General features: G+C 39.7%; 1 protein-coding gene and 1 long non-coding RNA gene across 2 annotated transcripts in view; one reads left to right on the top strand and one right to left on the bottom strand.

The window, feature by feature from the left end:
• The window catches only part of LOC144972224 (E3 ubiquitin-protein ligase TRAF7-like), a gene marked incomplete in the record, with an annotated part of 126560 nt that overhangs the window by 44364 nt on the left and 64846 nt on the right, over positions 1 to 17350 (top strand). Inside the window, 3 exon segments of the mRNA XM_078913258.1 lie at positions 1827 to 1943; positions 3312 to 3431; positions 9176 to 9307. Coding sequence (XP_078769384.1) covers positions 1827 to 1943; positions 3312 to 3431; positions 9176 to 9307 — 369 coding nt within the window.
• LOC144972212 (uncharacterized) overlaps positions 13366 to 17350 on the bottom strand; it is a 60475-nt gene continuing 56490 nt past the window's right edge. Inside the window, exon 3 of the long non-coding RNA XR_013645310.1 lies at positions 13366 to 14909. This is a non-coding gene — a long non-coding RNA (uncharacterized LOC144972212). The remainder of the gene's footprint in view (positions 14910 to 17350) is intronic.

The following is a 17350-nucleotide window of genomic DNA, read 5'->3' as shown; positions in this document are numbered from 1 at the left end:
CATGGACACAATGGCTCTGAAGGACAACTCATTCGTCCCATAGGGGAAATTTGTCTCTAGGGTCTATTCCAAGGGAAGACTGGAATAACCCAGGCGTCAGCCGCAAATTGAGGTAGAGCGAGGTGACTTGCTCAAGGCCACACAGTGCAGCAGCGGATGATCGAACTCTGTACCTTTCGGGTACGAAGCAAAGACCGCACCGCTGCGCCATGCTGCCCCCCCACCCCCCCCCCCCCCCCTCCTCCCCCCCTCCCTCACTTGAAAACAATACAAATGTGACCTCATTTTGATCATGTGGACACTAGATTCACTATTCCGTCATTTAAATCTATCTGGTCCATCACCTCTATCTGGTAATATCTCAACTAGATCCATATGCATTTGACTGTTTCCCTCTCAGCCAGGGTCAGGACAAAACCAAGTAATCTCATTCCAAGACAAAGACAGAAAGCATGTCGGAAAACAGATATAAGGGGATATAGTGGGCAGGGAGGTACATACTGCGTCTTCTATCCCCTTATATCTGTTTTCCGACATGCTTTCACTCTTTGTCTTGGAATGAGATTACTTGGTTTTGCCCTGGCCCTGACTGGGAGGGAAACAGTCAAATGCATAGTTATTGTTTTGAGAGATGATATTTTTTTCCTTGTAAATCATCTCTCTGTTATGTTTTAGTATATTTGTTATTTTGAATATATAATGTAAGCATTTGAGTGTATTCCTCTTTGTTGGATTTTGTGCTTGTGTCCTGATGAGACTTATAGGTGATCTCAAACTATGTACATTGGTGGTATGCTCTTGGAATCTACATCTGATCCCTATTTGTTCCCAGTTCCCCTTTTGTCTTACTTTGTCTTGGATGCTTTAATTGTAATTCTAGAACTTTTTACGATCCCATTTTCTTCCTTTTTACTGGCACTGATATGACCTAAAAGTGTTGCAAGCGCCGTAAAACCCTTAAAAACAAAACAAAACAATCTCAACTAGATCCAGACTCGGGGAATGAAATCATCCAAGGGGTGACGTTTACTTTTACAGTTTTTTTTGTTTGTTTTTTTTCAGTTTTAAACTGTCCGTAGTTCACATGAATTGAAGAGTGGTTTTCCAAACTCTGTAACTCTCTTTTCCCATTTTGATAAATGGAGGATTATTTCCCCTAAAACTTCTAACCGATCTATCATTTTATCATATTTAAACTTCAAATTCACACGAATCTAGGGAAATTCTTGTGCCATTTGATTCCTATAATAAAGTTTACATTTCAATTTATCTCATGGATGGAAAATCTCAAAAAGTAGTGAAATCGACGAGTTTTGGAAAACCAGCCTTGAATTGTAAATAGAACAAAGTTGAATTGATTTTCATTCCTGTTGAAATCAAGAGAGTTAAAGATCTACAGTCATTATTCCTTTGTCCAGTTAATCAGGATTTAAAATAGAACAAATTTGTTCTATTTTCATTCTTGTTTCAAATCAGGAGAGTTGAAGATTTAAAGTTATATCTGTATCTGTCTGTATGGTTGGCGCTGAAGAAACCAATGGTCTGGTTGTATTTCAGCGGCGTCCTCATTGGGTACGGCCCATGTCAGTCAGGCCTTGAAATCGTTTAGGTGTGGTGCCATGATGACCAGTTCATCCAGCCCATTCCACTCCGAGATAGTTCTAATGAAGAAAGAATTTCTGTAGTTTTTATTCCTTCACTCTGTCGAGTTCACTTGGATTTAAAATAGAACAAATTTGTTTGAGTTTCCATTCATCTCAAGTCCAGAGAGTTAAAAATCGTATTGTTTTGGGTTTTTTGTTTTTTTTTCTTTTCTGTTCCCACAGGTTTATGACGTCCATACGTATGAACTGAAGAAGGAATTGACCGGTCTTAACCATTGGGTCAGAGCTTTGGCGTCAACACAAGACTATCTATTCAGTGGATCTTACCAGACTGTCAAGGTAAATATGGCATAGATGTTAAAAAAGATTAACACGTAACATGTAAACGGGACGTGACGCCTGTTAGGCGATATTGCAATTTTTTTCCGACAGAGACAACATTGTGAACGGCCAGGTACTCATTTTACACCTGAGTATGGTAAGAGAATGTGAGCAAAGAGCCTTTTCCAAGGACTCGACTATACGCCAAGCGTGGCTCGAACCCAGGTCCTTCCGATCCGAAAGTGAGTGTCATACCACTAGACCACATAGCCGGACATATTCTACATATAATTTGGACAGAAAAAAACCTATTGATTGTTTTTTTTTCTTGGTATTTTTCTTTCCTGCGGGGTCTCACACCTTTTCATACACACTTGTTCAGATCTTTTTCTTTTTTTTTTTTATTGAAGTTTGTCTTTTGATAATAGCCTACATTTTTAAAAAATGACGTGATGTAAATCTTTCACATTTTAAACTTGGGGTTTTCTGCAAAATTGTACAAGTTTATATTAAGCTGCTTGACCTGTGGACTGTAAAAACTAATGACGTCATTCTGGAATTTAGTCATGTATTTATGTCTTTATTCTTTTTTGTTGTTGACTGAAGGAGGGTTTTGAGCCGAAACGTTCCGTGTTTGGTATTTTATTCTTTTTTTTTAAGCTGTTACATTTATTTTTGTTTATTACTTTGGAAATTGAAATTGTTAACAATTTTATATTTGGTTTTTAAAAATTTTGTTGTTGTCAGGTTTATAAATCACAAGTTTTTTTTTCTTGGTGGGGTTCCAGACCTCCCATAGTGGGCAGGGAGGCCCTTACTGTGTCTTCTATCCTGGTATATCATGCTTTCCAACATGCTTTCTGTCTTGGTCTTGGAATGAGATTTCTTGGTTTTGTCTAGGCCCTGGCGAGATACCCTAGTAGTAGTCGCTACACCTCCAGATTATGTTTGTCGACCCATAATGCCGGATACCCTAACTGGGAGGGAAACAGTCAAATGTATAGTTAGAGTTTTGGGAGATAATATTTTTTGTCTTGTAAATCATCTCCCTATTATGCACTGAATTGTATACTATACATGATTTGTAAACATTTGAGTGTATTCTTCTTAGTGGAGACATGTGTTTGTGTATGGATGAGACTTTTATGTGATCTCAAACTAAGTACTTTGATAGTGTGCTCTTGGAATCTACATCTGTTTCCTATTTGAACCAATTCCCCTTTATCTTACCTTTTCTTGGGTGCTTTAATTGTAATTCTAGAACTTTTTACTATCCCATTTTCTTCCTTTTTACTGGCGCTGATATGACCTTAATCTGTTGCAATCGCTGTAAAACCCCTAAAAACAAACAAACAAAACAAGTTTGTTTTTTTCCTCCTACAACAGGTTTGGGATATCAACACTCTGGAATGTCTGAGAGATTTGGGGACATCGGGTGGGTCTGTCTACAGCATTGCCATCACAAACCATCACATTGTCTGTGGGACGTATGAAAACTGTATCCATGTAAGTCTTCTTTCAACTTCAGGCCAGATAGAGCCCATGGAGTAGGAGTTTATCCCTCTTTATTTCATTTGAAATAGACAGCTTGAAAATTGCACGCTACCCTTTGGATTGGTAGTAGGTATGAATTAAATTATTTGACAGGGATCTACTCACACTTTTCCACTTTTAATCGGAAATATTTTTTTTTTTTGGCAATAGGGAATGAGATTAGCGGAAGAGTAGCGTCCCTTGATTGGACGTCACCCATAGTCTGTGACGTCACCGGTGGAAAAGTTATTAGAGAGAGAACGTCATGTTGGTTGTGCGCATGCCTCCGCGAGGACGAGAGACGCATGCGCACAACCAACATGACGTTTTCTCTCTAATAACTTTTCCGCCGGTGACGTCACAGACTATGGGTGACGTCCAATCAAGGGATGCTACTCTTCCACTAATCTCATTCCCTATTGACTGGATCATCCAGTTTATCCGGTTGTGATGATCCGATGTAAGCTGGAACTTTAAATAAAAAAATATTTTCAGCACTTTCTTTTAGCAATTTAATTTCAAATCCGTCCACTTTTATTTTTTATTTGTGTATTATTGACTCCCCAATGCAATAACAAGTACTTACCATGCTACACTATAACAAGTACTTACCATGCTACACTATAACAAGTACTTACCATGCTACACTATAACAAGTACTTACCATGCTACACTATAACAAGTATTTACCATGCTACACTATAATAAGTACTTACTATGCTACACTATAACAATAATAATAATACATGACATTTATAACGCGCATTTTCATCACTGGGTGATGCTCAATGCGCGAAACAATAATACAGTGACATTATGATACAAATGAAACATTATACAAACTACATCAACATAATATTATCATTATACAGCAATGTAATAACTAAACATAAAGTCATTAATACAAGATATGTTATAATACATCCACATGCTATGTCAAATACGGAAATAATATAAAATAATGATATAATAACATAAACTAAATTAACATTCATATTGGGGTCAAATTACAAAGATGCATTAATCAAGATGTGTTTTAACAAAGAGATGGTGTTTTAACTTTGATTTAAATATTGATAAGGACTGCGCTTCTCTTATTCTTTTAGGAAGAGAGTTCCAGATGGAAGGTCCGACGTGACTGAACGATCTGCCGCCGTAAAATTTATATTTATATTTATTTGTAACAATTAATTTTGTAGAATCTAGTGCAGAACGTAGACTCCTCGTTGGCTTATACGTTTCTAAAAATTCAGTAATATACAATGGGGCTTGATCATTAAGGCACTTATAGCACAATACTGCTAGTTTGAATTCGATTCTCACTTTAACTGGTAACCAATGCAGCTCATACAAAAGTGGCAACGAGTAGGATGTTATCTTCTTTCTTAAAATCAATTTAGCAGCCGCATTCTGGATACTTTGAAGGCGTGATATTTTATCGTTGCTTACATTCGAGATTAACGAATTACAGTAATCTATTTTAGATAGTATGAAAGATGTTATTAGTTTGCATGTTACTTCTCTTGTTAGGAAAGGTCTAACTGAAGCAATTCTTTTTAATCCTATTGTCAAACTTCTACATAGAGAATCAAACTGTGCCTGCATAGTCATATGTTGATCTAGCATTACCCCGAGGTTTTTCACACACGTTGAGAGGTTAATTGTGCACCCATTTATATTTAGAGTAAACTTCAGAAAATCATCTTTCAAAACACTTTTTCTACCACACACCATCACCTCTGTCTTTTCATTATTCAGCTTTAACTTGTTAATTTCCATCCAGCATTTAACATCTCTAATACAGTCTTCAACACGGGTAATCAATGATGGGATATTACTAGGGATATCGCTTACATAGATCTGAGTGTCATCAGCATAGAAATGATACATTAATTTATTTTTAACAATAATATCCGAAAGAGGTTGAGTATAAAGAGTAAAAATAACAGGACCAAGGACAGACCCCTGCGGAACGCCGTAATTTAGAGGAAATGTTTCTGATACTGCGCCATCGATCAGAACCGACTGAGATCTTGATGTTAGGTATGATTTAAACCAACTAAGCGCAGTGTCTCTTATTCCAAAAGTAATTTCTAATCGTTTAATAAGTATCTCGTGATCAATGGTGTCAAATGCGGCCGAAAGGTCCAACATAGTCAATAAACAGACATGATTTTTGTCAATACTATTAAGAATATCAGTGCATACTTTTAAAAGGGCAGTTTCAGTGCTATGATGTGATTTATAGGCAGATTGGAAATTTTCACTTAAATTATTTAGATGGATATGATACAAAAGTCGTTTTAACACAATGCGTTCAAGCACTTTGGATAGATATGGAAGGTTGGAGACAGGTCTGTAATTTTTCAGTTCGTTTACATTTAGATCGGACTTCTTTAATAGTGGTTTAACAATGGCACGTTTAAACGAGTCGGGGACACTACCTGAGACCAACGAATTATTTATAAGTTCAGTTATTGTTGGTAACAGTTCTTCAATACAAGCCTTAAGAATACTAGTTGGGATGGGGTCTACTAAGTCACAATATTTTGATGGGCTATCTAAAATGGCTGACTTCACTTCATCCTCAGTGGCTGGATCGAAAACATGTAGTGGCGTTCCATGGAATGGTCCAAAGCTCGGTGACGATGATGATGATGTATTGTCTAAGTTTTCCCTAATGGATTTTATCTTGCCGTGGAAATAGTTGGCAAAATTTTGAGCTAGTTCGTTGTTATTTCTAGACGCTGGAAGGGGTGTGGATTTCTTACTGCCAAGAAGGTCGTTTGCGGTGGAAAACAGTTCTTTGCAAGATGTAATGCTTTGAAATTTTTCGTTGTAATGGGCCTTTTTTGCGCATGTGATGGCGTTATAAAGAGCCGACTTAGCTGCTTTGTATATATCCTTAAATACCGTTAGGCCACTCTTTCGCCATTTCCTTTCAGCCTGTCTCTTTTTTCTCTTTAATTCCTTTATCTCGGAATTGAACCATCGCGAGTGTGGTCGATTCGATACGACACGACATTGCGGCGGTGCCTCACAGTCAATAATAGATCGCAATACTTTGTTGAAGTCGTTTATATTTTTATCCTCATTTATGACGTCACGAATGCTATCTTGTAAACCACTGATATCAATTTGTCTATAATTCCTTGTTGTTATGTTTCGTTTCGGGAGATCAACTTTCTTTAATGCGATATCCACAAATAAAACTTTGTGATCGGATATCGCTAGGTCAACAACTTCGGTCTTTCTTATTCTATTACTTGACACAGGGGAGATGACCCAATCAATGATGTTGCCGGCCTGGTGTGTTGTCTCGGTGATGTGCTGGTTTAAATCGTTGTCGTGTAGGATTTTCTTGATTTTGGTGACTGTCGGAGAAGTGGAATTAAAATGTATGTTGAAATCTCCAATAAAAATATATGGTGAACTTTTAAGGTTGAAGTCTAAGATATCATTTTGAAATTCAGCTACAAACTTAGTATTGGATGTATTCGGCGGTCGATAGATAGTAATGATGGAGAAAGTGGCAGAGTCGGATTGGAAGGAAAGGCATGCAGATTCGTAGTTTTCTCTTGTAAGAGGAGTGAAAGTGGTATTGGTGATAGCAAGACTATAAATAAAGGCAATACCACCCCCTTTTCTCCCAGGTCGTGGTAGTGATTTCCAGGTATGCGTATTGGGACAGGCGGTGGTAATGTAGTGGTCATCCTGTTTACCCTGAAGCCAGGTTTCCGTAATGCACAATATATCAATATGACGATCTATAATTAGGTCATGGATCTCGTGACATTTGTTTTTTATGGATCTTGCGTTTATGTGGACGAGACAGAGGGGTGGCCTGTTGTTGATGATGGTTAAAAGATTGCGCGGTCTTTTTGACGCTTTTTTAAATTTCGCTGTATGTCTACGTGCGTTTGAGTAAACAGGAATGTTATAAGACGGGCTGAGTTCTTTTTAGTGATTTCGGTAAGTGGTGGTGATGGTGATGATGATGATGGTAGCGACATAGGTGAGGGAATAGTGGTAAGAGGGCGGCTTGTTGTTGAGTTGGTCCTGTTGGTACTGTTGGCGGTGATGGTGTGGATGGTAGTGGTGGTGGTGGTGGTGTGTGTGTCGATACATGGTGTGGATAGCGTTGGTGATGGTAGTGACGACGGGAGTGGTTGACTTGGTGAATGGGATTTCTTCTTCTTCTTACCTCCCCTGGTTCCCCTCTTGTATTTCTTCACAAAATTATCACAAGCACATTTTGGGTTTCTGATACCTAGCTTTGAAATGTGTGTGATTAGTGCATTAGAAATAATGGTCTTATGGTGCGATATTGTATCAATGCACAGTAACTGAGCTTTGGTGTATTTTATAAAACAGTTTGTATTCATAGGGTGTTGGAGAAATAGCGATCCGTGTAGCGTTTGTGGTTTTTCTAGGCGAGGGTTGGTGAGTTGCTGTCAGTTTGAATGATATCACGCGGCGTCATTGTTATGGATACTCGTATGATGAGGTGGTTGGGGAGGGGGGGGGGGTGTGCAAGTTTGGTTATCACAATAAATCTGGATACGTTTAAAATAGCTAACACGATGTTATCCACAATGAAAAAGAATTTATATTATTATAACTTCCAAAATCAAGTCCAAAATTTCGTAGAAATATTTTCAATCAATCAGGCAACATATCACATAACTGTACACTAATTTATAGAACTGAAGTCACATTATAAACAACACAAAAAGAACAATTTTACAGAGCAGGAGTAAATGCAGCCTGTCGGCGCAGAACACACCAATGCCTATAACAAGTACTTACCATGCTACACTATAACAAGTACTTACCATGCTACACTATAACAAGTACTTACCATGCTACACTATAACAAGTACTTAACATGCTACACTATAACAAGTACTTACCATGCTACACTATAACAAGTACTTACCATGCTACACTATAACAAGTACTTACCATGCTACACTATAACAAGTACTTACCATGCTACACTATAACAAGTACTTACCATGCTACACTATAACAAGTACTTACCATGCTACACTATAACAAGTACTTACCATGCTACACTATAACAAGTACTTACCATGCTACACTATAACAAGTACTCACCATGCTACACTATAACAAGTACTTACCATGCTACACTATAACAGTATTCCCTTTGATACTTTGGAGCTGTACTCAGTGTAAGAATTGGCACATTCACATTCGTGCAATTTTTCAGGCTTTTTCAATATTTTCCAATTTGCATCCTTGATTTTGACACCAGTTGTAATAATTTGGTCTGGGCGACCAGGAGCGGAAAATGGTTGATATAAATTTAAGAGTTTGAGATTGTATTAAAAATAATGATAATAACCTTATATCGATTCGATGCAAGTACCCCCACCTTATTGTCATACTTGCTAACTGGAAGGTTGACAAGTAACTTACATGCTAAAAATAATGTCGTCTGTTTTTGATCCGATTTCACGAAACAAATTTTATGTTTTATTAAATCATCACAATGTTTAATCAATCTCATGATATGCGCAGACCACCTTCATGTCAATTGTAAACACGGTGCAAAATTTGGTGACGATTGGTCCAGTGGTCATGCAGCTTTAGTGTTTCCAACAAAAAAAAGATCTATTTTGTCAAATACGATTAAATGGATGTTGATGAGGAAATGTGAATAGTTTTCTGATGTTAAAACTTTTCCCCAGGTGTGGGAGTTGAGCACCTTCAAACAAGTGGAGACTTTGCAAGGTCATTCAGGAACAGTCTACGCCCTGGCAGCTTTACAGACGGCGTCTGGCACCAAGGTCTTCAGTGCTTCCTACGACAGGTCTCTACGGGTAAGTAGACTCGTTCTGGATATCTTTTCTCTGTCTGATCCAGGTTCCACCATTGACAGAGAGCTCTCTTGTGCTGTGTTATCTGTCCACCTACTTATGTTGTCGGGGGGGGGGGGGGGGGGGGGGGGGGGGGGGGGGCTCCAATAGCAGCTCAGTTGGTAGAGCACTCACTTCGCAATCAAAGGGATCGAGATCAATCCCAGGTGCAGTTGAGATTTTTTAAAAATTTTTCTGACCAACCTGTCCACCCAGCGGTTGGTCAGAAAAAAAAAAAAATCTCAACTGCACCTGGGATCGATCTCAGTCCCTTTGATTGCGAAGCGAGTGCCTAGATTGGTGGAGATTTAATAGACTAGCGTCCTATCCTGGGTTCGAGCCTTGCTCGGCGCATAGTTGAGTCCTTGGAAAAGGCTCTTGACTCACATTATCTCACCGTAATCAGGTGTAAAGGGAGTACCTGGTCGTTAACAGCGTTGTCTCTGTCTGAAAAAATTGTAATATCGCCTAACAGGCATCATTTCTCATCCTACATGTTAAGTGGTGCTGTTGGCCAGGGACCCCTTGTGAAGCGATTTGAGCATGTTTAGTGGATATTGCGCTATATGAAAGTTCACGTTTTTTTTCTTTCTTATCTATATGGATGTAGACTCGTGCTCAAATAACACACTTACAAACAGACACATAGACAATGTCATGGTACGTCACACTTACAAACAGACACATAGACCATGTCATGGTACGTCACACTTACAAACAGACACATAGACAATGTCATGGTACGTCACACTTACAAACAGACACATAGACAATGTCATGGTACGTCACACTTACAACAGACACATAGACAATGTCATGGTACGTCACACTTACAAACAGACACATAGACAATGTCATGGTACGTCACACTTACAAACAGACACATAGACAATGTCATGGTACGTCACACTTACAAACAGACACATAGACAATGTCATGGTACGTCACACTTACAAACAGACACATAGACAATGTCATGGTACGTCACACTTACAAACAGACACATAGACAATGTCATGGTACGTCACACTTACAAACAGACACATAGACAATGTCATGGTACGTCACACTTACAAACAGACACATAGACAATGTCATGGTACGTCACACTTACAAACAGACACATAGACAATGTCATGGTACGTCACACTTACAAACAGACACATAGACAATGTCATGGTACGTCACACTTACAAACAGACACATAGACCATGTCATGGTACGTCACACTTACAAACAGACACATAGACAATGTCATGGTACGTCACACTTACAAACAGACACATAGACAATGTCATGGTACGTCACACTTACAAACAGACACATAGACAATGTCATGGTACGTCACACTTACAAACAGACACATAGACAATGTCATGGTACGTCACACTTACAAACAGACACAAGACAATGTCATGGTACGTCACACTTACAAACAGACACATAGACAATGTCATGGTACGTCACACTTACAAACAGACACATAGACAATGTCATGGTACGTCACACTTACAAACAGACACATAGACAATGTCATGGTACGTCACACTTACAAACAGACACATAGACAATGTCATGGTACATCACACTTACAAACAGACACATAGACAATGTCATGGTACGTCACACTTACAAACAGACACATAGACAATGTCATGGTACGTCACACTTACAAACAGACACATAGACAATGTCATGGTACGTCACCTTACAAACAGACACATAGACAATGTCATGGTACGTCACACTTACAAACAGACACATAGACAATGTCATGGTACGTCACACTTACAAACAGACACATAGACAATGTCATGGTACGTCACACTTACAAACAGACACATAGACAATGTCATGGTACGTCACACTTACAAACAGACACATAGACAATGTCATGGTACGTCACACTTACAAACAGACACATAGACAATGTCATGGTACGTCACACTTACAAACAGACACATAGACCATGTCATGGTACGTCACACTTACAAACAGACACATAGACAATGTCATGGTACGTCACACTTACAAACAGACACATAGACAATGTCATGGTACGTCACACTTACAAACAGACACATAGACAATGTCATGGTACGTCACACTTACAAACAGACACATAGACAATGTCATGGTACGTCACACTTACAACAGACACATAGACAATGTCATGGTACTGTCACACTTACAAACGGACACATAGACAATGTCATGGTACGTCACCTTACAAACAGACACTAGACAATGTCATGGTACGTCCCCACTTACAAACAGACACATAGACAATGTCATGGTACGTCACACTTACAAACAGACACATAGACAATGTCATGGTACGTCACACTTACAAACAGACACATAGACAATGTCATGGTACGTCACACTTACAAACAGACACAAAGACAATGTCATGGTATGTCACACTTACAAACAGACACATAGACAATGTCATGGTACGTCACACTTACAAACAGACACATAGACAATGTCATGGTACGTCACACTTACAAACAGACACATAGACAATGTCATGGTACGTCACACTTACAAACAGACACATAGACAATGTCATGGTACGTCACACTTACAAACAGACACATAGACAATGTCATGGTACGTCACACTTACAAACAGACACATAGACAATGTCATGGTACGTCACACTTACAAACAGACACATAGACAATGTCATGGTACGTCACACTTACAAACAGACACATAGACAATGTCATGGTACGTCACACTTACAAACAGACACATAGACAATGTCATGGTACGTCACACTTACAAACAGACACATAGACAATGTCATGGTACGTCACACTTACAAACAGACACATAGACAATGTCATGGTACGTCACACTTACAGACACATAGACAATGTCATGGTACGTGTACTACAATGTCATCTCATTGTAGGAATATTTATTGACGTTATTCTGTCATCCTTAAACTTGAGCTTTTATATAGGGAATGAGATTAGCGGAAGAGTAGCGTCCCTTGATTGGACGTCACCTTACAGAGAGAACGTCAAAATGGTTTTGCGCATGCATCTCACTCGTCCTCGCTTTCGGTGAAGTGTCTCATGCCGCACAACCAACATGACCTTCTCTCTCTAATAACTTTTCCTCTCGTGACTTCCAATCAAGGGACGCTACTCTTCCGCTAATCTCATTCCCTATAGCGCATTATCCTCTAAACATGCTCAAAGCACTTTGCAAAGGGTTTCTTACCAACAGCAACACTAAACATGTAGGACGCGACATGACACCTATTAGGGGATATTACAATTTATATCGGGGAGAGACAACGCTGTTAACGGTACTCATTTTGCACCCGAGTTCAATGAGAGAGTGTCAGTAAAGAGCCTTTTCCAAGGACTCAACTGTGCACCGCTAGGGTATCGAACCCAGGACTTTTCGATGTGAAGGCAAGTGTCATACCACAAGACCACACAGCCCCACACATGCATACTCATCCTATAGATGGAATGAAGTTGATGTCACCCGGGCCTTTGTTATTGTTTTTTGCCATCCACGTTTAGGAGTGCGGCTATGTGGTCTTGTGGTATGACACTCGCTTTTGGCGCATACTCAAGCCCTTGGAAAAGGGTCTTTACACACATTCTCTTACCGTACTCAGGTGTAAAATTAGTACCTGGCCGTCAACAGCGTTGTCTCTGTTGGGAAAAAAAAAAAATGATATCGCCTAACAGGAGTCTTGTCTCATTCTACCTGTTACTTGATGCTGTTGGCCAAGGACCCTTTGTAAAGCGCTTTGAGCACGTTTAGTGGATATTACGCTATATAAACGCTCAGGTTTGTTTGTTTTTTTGTTTGTTTTTTTTAATTCTCACTTAACTGTATGAACCAGACTATAAAAGTTCAAGGTTACACACAGTTTTGTGTGTTGGTCCGTTATACTTCTGGATGGCTGTGCTGTGAGCCTTTTAGCCAAGCGCATACTATCTCTAACAATTGACACAGCATTTTGATATTCCAATAAACAACACAGACAATTGGTTCTATCCATTTTATTTTCATTTCATTGATCAGTTTGAGAGAGTTGTGAAAGCGATGAAGATAATAATTCATGTGTACTCGTATATTTATTTTCCTTCCCCCTGCCTGACCTAATATCATAATAAATGTGAACAAACAGAAAACAATGATATTGGGTATTTGTGTGTGTGTGTGTGTGTGTGTGTGTGTGTATGTGTGTGTTAGTGTTGTCTAGATTAGAATACACACAGACACTATGACAATGTCGGTGTGATAGATATCAACTTTAGGTGTGTTTAGTAGTAAGGGCACACGGTACTCTCAACCATGGGGTTCTGGGCGCTTTGTAGCGCAATATCAAAAAAAAACAAAAAAAAAACAAACCAAACAAACAAAAAAGAAAGAAAAAAGAAAAGATGTTTTGAAGGATTTCTTGACCACGGTCAATGATTTGGACTCCCAAATCTTCGCGGCAGCGATGGGGGCTCGAACCCGCGACCTTACTGGTGAATAGCTCATACGGTAGAGTCACGATCTTCCGGCCAGGCGGAGTTGTGGTACCAGTCAGGTGGCGTGTTTAGCTCCCCATCGATGCTCGGTGGAATGGAGTTCCATACAAACGGACCAAAAAGAGGAAAGGACCTTGTTTTCATGTTTTTTTTTGTCTGTTTGATGTGAGGTAATTCTGTAGAATTGATGAAGGGGAATCATTCTTCTGTTGTTGCTATGATACCGTTGATGTTGTAGTACTAGTGGTTGTCGTAGTTTTTTTTTTTTTTTGTGGTTGTTATGGTTAGTAGCTGTGTTACAACCTATGTCTGACTATATAGTGGTGGTTTGGTTGATGGCTGGGTGACTTGGTGACTTGGTGAGTGACTGAATGTTGACACCACCATCGTAGACCTGCCAACTGGAAAATTGAACAATTCGTAGTTTTTAGTCGATAAAATATTGTAGTCGCTGTAGATAACTTTAAAAATCAAACAATTTTCTCTCACAAGGATTGAATAACACGTCAAAATCCATCAATGTATTTCGTCTGGCATCAACTTTCATTTTCAATAAGTATGGATGAGTTAGAGATGCTCACGAAGTTGTAAAATTGGACCCAAAATGATAAGAAATGCAGTGAAGAGGAAAGTTCCAGAAGACGACAGAGAATAAAATCTTCGCGGCAGCGATGGGGGCTCGAACCTGCGACCTTACTGGTGATTAGCTCATACGGTAGAGTCACGATCTTCCGGCCAGGCAGAGTTGTGGTACCAGTCAGGTGGCGTGTTTAGCTCCCCATCGATTTTATTTTCTGTTGTCTTCTGGCACTTTCCTACTCATTTCATTTCTTGTTATTATCAACATAAGTACCTGCTCCACTCATTTTTATGAAGTAAAAATTTCACCCAAAATTATGTAATTCTACGAATTGGTTCATACTAGGGGACAGGTCTGCCGTCCGAGTCACCATTGCAGTCGATCTATCGCCGTCTCTTGCCAACCTTATTCAGGTAGGAGATGAGATGGAAAACAGCCGCGTCCTCTGGGTCTCCGTTTGGGAACATGGGGTCTGGGGATGGAAGGGAGAAGAAAACATATGAGATGGGCATGGGTGCAAGAGTGCCGGCTACAGCCGGTCTGCCGGCCGATTGAATTACCGAAAAAAAACGTCGCCGGCTTTTTGCAATTTGGATTTGATTGATTTTTTTTTTTTTTGATTTTTTTTTTTTTAATTTTTGTTTTGTTTAGGTCCAACAAGCGGGTCGGGTATGTCCATATGATTAAGCGAAACTTTTGAATCACGATACTACTATGACCCGAAGTGATAGTTATATTATTAAATTTGAACCGGAAGTTGATTAGAGAAGAAATGAAAGTTGACTTCAAATGACGAGGTAAGTCCGTGAATCTTGCAGGCTTTTTCAGATTATATGTCTGGTCATAAGTAGACTTGCAGGCTTTTTGAGGTCCAGTTGCTTGCAGCCATGGAGATGGGGGATCTGGGGTTTCACAGTCAAAATACATACAAATTTACATACCGTCATCTGGGGTAACTTTGTCTCAGGTGGAAACTTTGCCTCTGTGAATTTGGAGCATTTGGAATAATCTCAGCTTTGTTGCAGTCATTGTACCCGTTAAAAGACTTGAATTTTTATCAAAGGAAATAATTGCCAAAAAAATTAACAATCTCTTATTGCTCCAAAATTCAGGCGGTGGTGGTGGTTGCAGTAGTAGTGGTAGTGATGATGTGATGGTGGTGGTGGTGGTTGCAGTAGTAGTGGTAGTGATGATGTGATGGTGGTGGTGGTTGTACTAGTAGCGGTAATGATGATGTGATGGTGGTGGTGGTGGTTGTAGTAGTAGTGGTAGTGATGATGTGGTGGTGGTGGAGGATAGAGTAGTTGTAGTAATGATGATGTGGTGGTGGTGGTTGTAGTAGTAGCGGTAGTGATGGTGTGGTGGTGGTGGTGGTGGTGGTTGCAGTAGTAGTGGTAGTGATGATGATGTGGTGGTGGTTGCAGTAGTAGTGGTAGTGATGATGGTTGTAATACTAGTGGCAGTGATGATGATGGGGTGGTTGGAGAAGGGGAGGGGGGGGGGTATCCTTGGAATAAATTGACCTCACCGGAATTTGACGGAGGTTGTCCGGAACCCGGAATTTTTTGCTCCAAACCGGAGTTTTTTCCGGTGAAACTGGAGTTTTGGCATCACTGCAAAAATCTCTTCCGATCCGAAAGCGAGTGTCATACCACAAGACCAGGCAGCCGTGAGATGTGTCATAGAAAGATGTTTAAAAAAGTGACCATGTGACTGAAACAACATGTCCGATGTTCTTTTTCTGAAGTGTAGGGAAGGTTGAAATCTATCAAATCATGTAGATGAGGGGGTGGGGGGGGGGGAAGCAAATTTGGGGGCTGGTCTTAGTCTCCCCCCCCCCCCAACTGGCCTCAGTCACCCCACCCCACGGTTTTACCCTGGGTAATCCATATCTACCTACTTTTACGGATTGTTCGTAATTGTTACGGAAATTAGGTAACAATTTCGGACATAGGGAAATGGAAGAATTATTACGGATTTTGATTTCACAGCAATTTGGTCGTAGTATTAGAGAGGAGAGAAAAAAATTATTTTTTTTCTTTTAAGTTCCCGCAGTTAACAAAGAAAGAAAGAAAGAAAAATATGTTCCCTTAAAGTTATAAAGGCTACTGCTCAGTTCACGCCCATGATAGCTTAGTCGATTGCCAGTTCGTAACGGTGGAGGTCAACAACATTTATTTTACGTATCGAAGGTTGTAGATACGCAGTATTTTTTTTTTCTTTGTTGTTGTTGTTGTTGTTGTTGTTGTTGTTGTTGTTGTTGTTGTTGTTGTTGTTGTTGTTGTTAATAATTGGTGGAGTATTAGTAATATTGTACGTACCATAAATTACTGATGAAGTTTGTGTTGGCTACTGATTTTGAAAAGTTCAAGTCGACAGATATGATTAGTAATAGTAATCCAGGCGGAAAACCGAGATGTTTTCTTCAAGTGACAAAAATGAGAATTTTGGATGTTTGTGGCGATTGCATGGGTTTGTGGCCTTGATGTGATTGGTCGTTGATCTGGGTCACTGTGACACGGGATGACTTGGTGTGGTAGATGGTCACCGTTAGGAGAGATTTGACAAAGCATTTAGAAACACTGGGACATGGCCGACATAGCATGGTTTCCGTATTATACCTATCGTTTGGTATCGTTATATGTATTAACTAGTCTTCTCTCTCTCTCTCTCTCTCTCTCTCTCTCTCTCTCTCTCTCTCTCTCTCTTACTCTCTGTCTCTCTCTTTCTCTCTCTCTCTTTCTCTCTCTCTCATTCTCTATCTACCTCTCCCCCTCTCGTTCCTCTTTTTCTCTATCTCTCTCTCTATCTCTCTCACTCTCTCTCTATCTATCTCTATATCTATCTATCTCTCTCCCTCTCTCTCTCTCTCTCTCTCTCTCCCTCTTTCTCATTGTTTCTGCCCCCCCCCCC

This window comes from Berghia stephanieae, chromosome 5 (genome assembly GCF_034508935.2).
Source record: "Berghia stephanieae isolate SIO BIC M18660-M18661 chromosome 5, UCSD_Bste_1.3, whole genome shotgun sequence".
In the NCBI taxonomy this organism is placed as follows: Eukaryota; Metazoa; Mollusca; class Gastropoda; order Nudibranchia; family Aeolidiidae; genus Berghia; species Berghia stephanieae.
The sequence above is the reverse complement of the archived record's forward strand: the minus strand, read 5'-3'. Positions and strand labels throughout refer to the sequence as shown.